This window comes from Arachis ipaensis, chromosome B03 (assembly GCF_000816755.2).
Source record: "Arachis ipaensis cultivar K30076 chromosome B03, Araip1.1, whole genome shotgun sequence".
In the NCBI taxonomy this organism is placed as follows: domain Eukaryota; kingdom Viridiplantae; phylum Streptophyta; class Magnoliopsida; order Fabales; family Fabaceae; genus Arachis; species Arachis ipaensis.
The window spans coordinates 129,609,446-129,615,724 of record NC_029787.2 but is presented as its reverse complement, the minus strand read 5'-3'; the positions used below and the strand labels follow the sequence as shown (position 1 = coordinate 129,615,724).

At 33.5% G+C, this 6,279-nt stretch overlaps 1 protein-coding gene across 1 annotated transcript; it reads right to left on the bottom strand.

Moving 5' to 3' along the window:
* Positions 242-970, bottom strand: LOC107631691 (protein MIZU-KUSSEI 1-like). The gene has a single exon (XM_016335212.2). It carries the CDS (start codon positions 968-970, stop codon positions 242-244), a length of 729 nt encoding a protein of 242 aa, XP_016190698.1.

Genomic DNA, 6,279 nt, shown 5'->3' with positions numbered 1-6,279 from the left:
CGATCATTAAAACTAATTATTTTATTATTATTATTTAATTATTAATGTTTAAGAGTGTGGGATAAAGTATGTTTCTGATACCCTAACATTTTTGGTGTAAATATACAAAGGCATGCGCATGGTAATTACTGCTGAGGTAGACCACACCTTGATTAGCACATACAGTTCAAAAGTGGAAAATCATTTCTAAAAGCTTTCACAAAAAGATGTATGTGTGTCATCATCATGCAATGGATCACCTTCACCTTGACCTGAAAAAGAAAATACTAAGCTCCTGATCTACATCTCCTTCTGGATCAATCAAATGGAAAGATTCGCAGTCCCTTGATCCACGCACCCTTCTAAACTCACCTTTAAGGTAAGTCACTTTGGCTGCTTCTTCTTCTTCTTCTTTAACACTCTCATCTTTATTCATCAACTCCTTCATTGTCAACACACCAGTGCCTACACCAACCGAACCCATCATGTGCAGAGCTTGAAGATCGGTTTCCGAAGGCTTGCGTTTCACAGCATACCCCACCTTCTTTCCATTACAATACATTGTCCACAAAGGCGTGGAAAATAGTGATGATGACGATGACACCTTGCTCTCTAGCAAGATTCTGAGCCTTCCCCTTCTCATCTCCTTCGCTAACGTGCTTGCCGGAAGTGCTAGTTCTAATAGCAGAATTGGGTTTCTTGAATTCGAGTTGCTCTCGATGCACAAGCTAACCTTACCCTTATTATTGCTATATCCAAATATAGTGGCAGTGATGATGGTGCTGGATGGTGAGGAATAATAATAATAATGCTTCTGGTTTTTTATGCACTCCTTCTTTTGTGCTGTTTCATCTTCTTCTTCTTCTTCTTTATCTTGTATGATGCAAGTGGTGCATGTGGGGATTATTAGGTGCATGAGAGAACGTAACAGACTCCATGATCGAACTTGTTTCTGGCAATCCACTGATGTGGTGACAGCTATTGTGTCCATTCTCTCTGTAATTATATTATGCTGCTGTTCTTTTTTGTGTTGGATCTTATTGATGCACCCTCTGCTCTATGCTATCCTATGCTTAAATACTCTTTATGATTGGATGAAAACGACAAAGAATCTTTTATTATTTGTCTTTTTGTTTAGTTTCAATCCATAGATATTTTTTATAAAAGTCATATATACCNGTAATGAGAGATTTTTTATATACAGATTGTATTTTATTGGTCTATTATTAAAAATTTGGCTAACTTGTCTTAACATTTCAACAATTTTCACATTGTTAATAACCACATACAGCATCACTATTTGTTGCTTTTATTCATGCATAACATAATTAATCAAGTGTTCTATAACAGTATTAAATTAAAAGTTTGCATTGATTATTGATGGACTAGTAATAATAAGCTAGCTAAGGAATAAAGGTTGAGGAATAAAGTTTCCTTCTCTTGCATATATACAATAACTGTTTGACTTCATCTACACTTTATTCATCAAAAGAGATCCACAAATAAATAGTGAATTATGAATTAAAGGCATCATGATAATAGTAAGTTATTAGATAAATGTCGTATATAAATTGTTTGGAAAGAAAAATTTTCCACTATCTTAATTTAAACGCTTTTTTATTATATATATGTTTTTCTTTTTTTTTTTTTATTTGTATAAGCTAAGCATGGTTTGAGTACATAAAATAAGTAAATACATAATTGAGCATAATAATCTTTTCAGATTGTTCCGAGTACATAAAATTAAAAATTTGATATATTATTATCTATACCCAAATTAATTTAGTAAATTACTACATGTGGAGTAGCGATTTAAAAAGCTGTTAGGACAACTGGGAGATTTTTCATTCCAAACAATTTATATGTCATTTAAAGGATAATCAATACTTTTGTAATGCCAACTAAAAGGTTTAATGAATCTGATGCAACTGATGAGTCTCTAGATTCTAGCACAACTCACGCAGCACAGAGCAATAGTTTATTTTCCCTGCTTATTTGGATGCTTAACCTCTTTATTTATTCTCTTCAGGGATTCTTTTCGTTTGTGTGGACGTAAATCAAACAACTAAAGCATGGTGATGGAGAATTGATACAAGTAAAGAAAACAATTAGCGTGTTGTCTTCACATATAATTGTTTTGTTTTTAGCCAATTAAAAATATTAAAGTTTTGGATGGTGATTTCTGCTACCTTCCAAATCCCATATCATATGATGGATCATTATTATTTGAAACATCATATTTTTTGCCATAAAACTCCAATAATACAACTGTTCAACTTGACAATTATATATATTACAGTATATATCTTTGTGCATATAACATATACTAGAACGAGTGATCTTCATCATCTTTTTTTCTTTAGCTTTTTTCTCAATTATCGAACCTACATCACGTAAATTAAAAGAGAAAAAAACAATATGTCGGACTTATATTATTACATGTAGCAGACCCACAAAGAAGCACTAATTAAAATTTATTTTATTAAATTTTTTTATAGCATGTTGCACAAAACCATGTGAGATGAACTTTAGCTGCAAAGTTTTAAATGGAAAAAGGTGTGGTTAGTTTTACTCCGTACGAAATCACCTGCCAAATGTCTTGTATTACCATATATAACAGTGGTAATAGTTCACACTAGTATATATAATCATTACTTATTAGTTTCATGACCAACTTAATTAGTCATCCATAATGAAGTTCCAAGCAAAATTTAGTGCCATCTCAGAATTATAATATTCGTGTGCTGTATAAATAGTATGAAACAACGCTTAGATAATAATGTGGACAGCAGATCATTCAAGTTTTACACTTTTTGCTCAAGCATTATTCAATGCCGACAGCATGTTTTTGGCTATACAAATCACATCACTGGATTTTGCAGCCTATTTATGGTATATGGACGAGAATCACCAGACACAAACAAGTCTGCAGATTTTAATTTGGATGCATTATATTCCGCTGCGTTTCAGTACGTGTATGATACAATTTAGTTGCAGACTAATATTTTTTACCCTAATAATATTACGGAATTTTATGTTTTTCAAAATAAATTGTATCTTAATATTTTATTTTTATTATAAAATTTAAAAAATTAATAATTATACCCCAATTATTTGCAAGTTTTAAATCATTATTTTTCATCAGACCTTCCTACTATGAAGGTTGATCCGATGCTTTTTGGTGATCTCAAATGTCCCTATGGTTATAATATAGATGAGAGTGTAGAATTATGACTTTATACAAATTTTATGGAAAAGTATGAGGTATTCTACAGTGCATACAATAGGATTAAATTGAAAATTAAAATATATTATGGGTAATTAATTAATTTTAAATTATTTTTAATTTAAAATTTGAAACAAATTAAGATTACCATCAGTTATAGAATCAAAACAAGAACCCCCTCTCTCAATACGCCATTACCTCTATTTTCTTCATTTTTTCCGAGAATCTTGCTGGTGCAGTGCGTCCACGATCACTGCTTGCCAGCCGAATCTATTCTCCCTATTTAGTACCCAATTTATCTCCCTCGCACTCTAATTCTTCTTTGTCAAACCCTCAACGTCGCGCCACCTTACTCATAACAACTCGACCGCCACAGCCACCGCCATTAACGCAGGAGGGGACGTGAAGAGCAGCAATATGCCGCCACGCTGCTGCGCCATCGCTTCTTCTCTACCCAACCCTTATCTCTCTTCTTCGTTTTCTCAACCCAAATCACCGCAACCATCACCCCCCAGCCAACCAACTCCGTCAAATCGTCCGCAACCACCACCGGCGACCACCGTCGCCCACTCTCTCTCTCTTCTCTTTCTTTCCTCTTTCCCCATTTCTCCCTGCCGTGTTCGCTGCCCTACGCCCCTGTTCGTGTCTGCCAGCTCCAGCGAGCAACACCCTGGTGCAACCCAGCAGCGGCTAAGTTTTGTGCCGCTGCGACACCATCACTGCTCCTGTTCTTCTTTCTCTCCTTCATCAATGCAGGTTCCATCCCTTTCCTTGTCCCCGGTTCTTTCTATTTTATTTATTTCATTGCTTTTAATTCTGGTTTCTGCATATAGATTAGGCTTAACACTAGTTAATATCTGTTGTTAGATTGAATGTGTTTACTGGCTGAATTTTATGGGTTGATTGCTGCTTCCATTGAACTGAATGCTCTATTTACACATGATGCACACCATATGCCCGATGAAATGCCTAAATGAAATCTTTTTGTTTAATTATTATGTATGGCCAGCATTTGACTTAAATTTTATTCTCATGAGGCATTATAATTTACAATTATGCAATTTTATGTGATTTCTAATGATGTTTGAGCTTGAATTTTGTTATGCACTTGTTTGTGATTTTTTATCAAAATACCAATTTGGTTAAAAATTCAGATGTTATCAATTGTTTGGTATATTTTTAAGAAGTGCATACCATATTTTATTGAGTGATTTGAATGAAATGGTTTATTCATGTTGGTTTTGAACATAAATGATCACATGCATTATCACTCTCACTTATGTGTGTATATCTTTTTTTTGTGATTTTACAATGTGTTTCCAATAATAAGTGATGTTCCTTTGTGGGATCATAGTACCATATATCACTTAATTCCTTTGGTTGGCTTTTTTCATTTGTGTTCGATTGCAGGTTGTGGAACTGACCGAGCTAAAAATTGATGAGACGCAACCTGATCATATTGTTGAGTTGGATTTAGTTTATCATTCACTAAATTCAAGTATGCTTGGAGTTATTGCAGTTAGATATAAGTGTTTAAGTTATAATAGACATGCTATTACGTTGCTAAATCCTACTTAATTATGTCATATTCCATAATGTAAATTTATCACAAAGTGTAAATTTTTTCAATTATAAAACATATGCCGTTAGTATCATGAATATGTGATTAAGGAGAAGTTTAACCCAAAAGTGTTATACGTTGTGGTCAATGACGAATAATCTAGATGTTCATTTCACTACGTTAGCAGATGATTATTTCTATTCATACGTGGATAGTTATTTAAGTAATCACATGTTAAATATACTGTTTTTCAGTTTAATATGGATTTGGATGGTTACTTTCATAGACAAAATAGATGGTTATTTTTGCCGCCTGGTAAGTATGTCATGATTAAAAGATATTCTACCAATACATTCAGATAAGTTCAGAAAATGAATGAGCAATCATATATTAATCTTCATCAAGTCTCATGAACAAAACCTCAATACTCCAACTAGGGAATTAGCTTAACAAGCATTTTGTATTGGAAAAAAAATTCCTGTTTATAGATATAATAAACTGGATGGTCAATTTCATATGGAATTGGATGGTTACTTTCATAGACAAAATAGATGGTTATTTTTTATGCCTGGTATCGAGGGCTGAAAGGTAATGAGGGAGATGCGGTGTCAGTCACAGCACTGCGGTGAGATGGTTATCGGAGCTCGCGAGGAAGAAGGTGAGAGGTGTGCCGTCCTTCACAAAGAAGAGATTGGATAAAATTTAAAATAAGGATTGGGATGTTAGAATTAAAGTGAAACTGAAGGGTTTTGTTACACTAGGGTAAAAAGTGGGTAAATTTTCAATTTTAATTTAAATTTGGCCAAATAAACAGTCCATTGTACGCATTGTATAGATATTCCATTGGCTTCCTAGCGGAATTCAAATTTTATAATATAGTCGTATACCTAGCCATCAAGAACTATAGCATTCAGAAAAATGTTGAATAATGGGTTATTGAGCCTGATCGGATGAAGTACCATTGTCGGTCAAACAATATGCAGCTGGTTGTAGATGAATCATCTAGGCACAACATATGTTTGACAACTATATCTTATAATCATGCACAACTCAATAACAATATTATCTACAAGGTAATCTTTTTCATGATAGAAAGTAATCTATCTGTTTTAATGAGGGTGCTACAAGACGCTGTGGAGGAAAGTTATAAGTTTAATGCATCGTATAAGAAGGAATCAATAGCAAAATAGAAAGCAATTGTTTCAATTTGTTCCATATTATTAAGGTAATTTTTAGGACTTTGACTCGATGCAATTTGATAAAGTATTCTAAATGTTTCTTTTTTGTCTTTAAGCATTCAAGCATTGTAAATCTCTTATATCTAGGGATGACAACGGGTCGAATCCTCATGGGAGCGGATTAGAGACATACACCCCGCCCCGCCCCCGCCTCCATTACCTGATTTTGTCTTCGCCTCGTCCCCGCAGATATCTGTGAATTTAAAAAATAAAAATTAAAAAATTAAAAAATTAAAAAATTGAAAAAAATAAAAATAATTCTCAATTATCATTAC

What these genes read in the sequence shown, in the direction of transcription:
- LOC107631691 (XM_016335212.2), bottom strand. Translation starts at nt 970, where the DNA reads ATGGACACAATAGCTGTCACCACATCAGTGGATTGCCAGAAACAAGTT.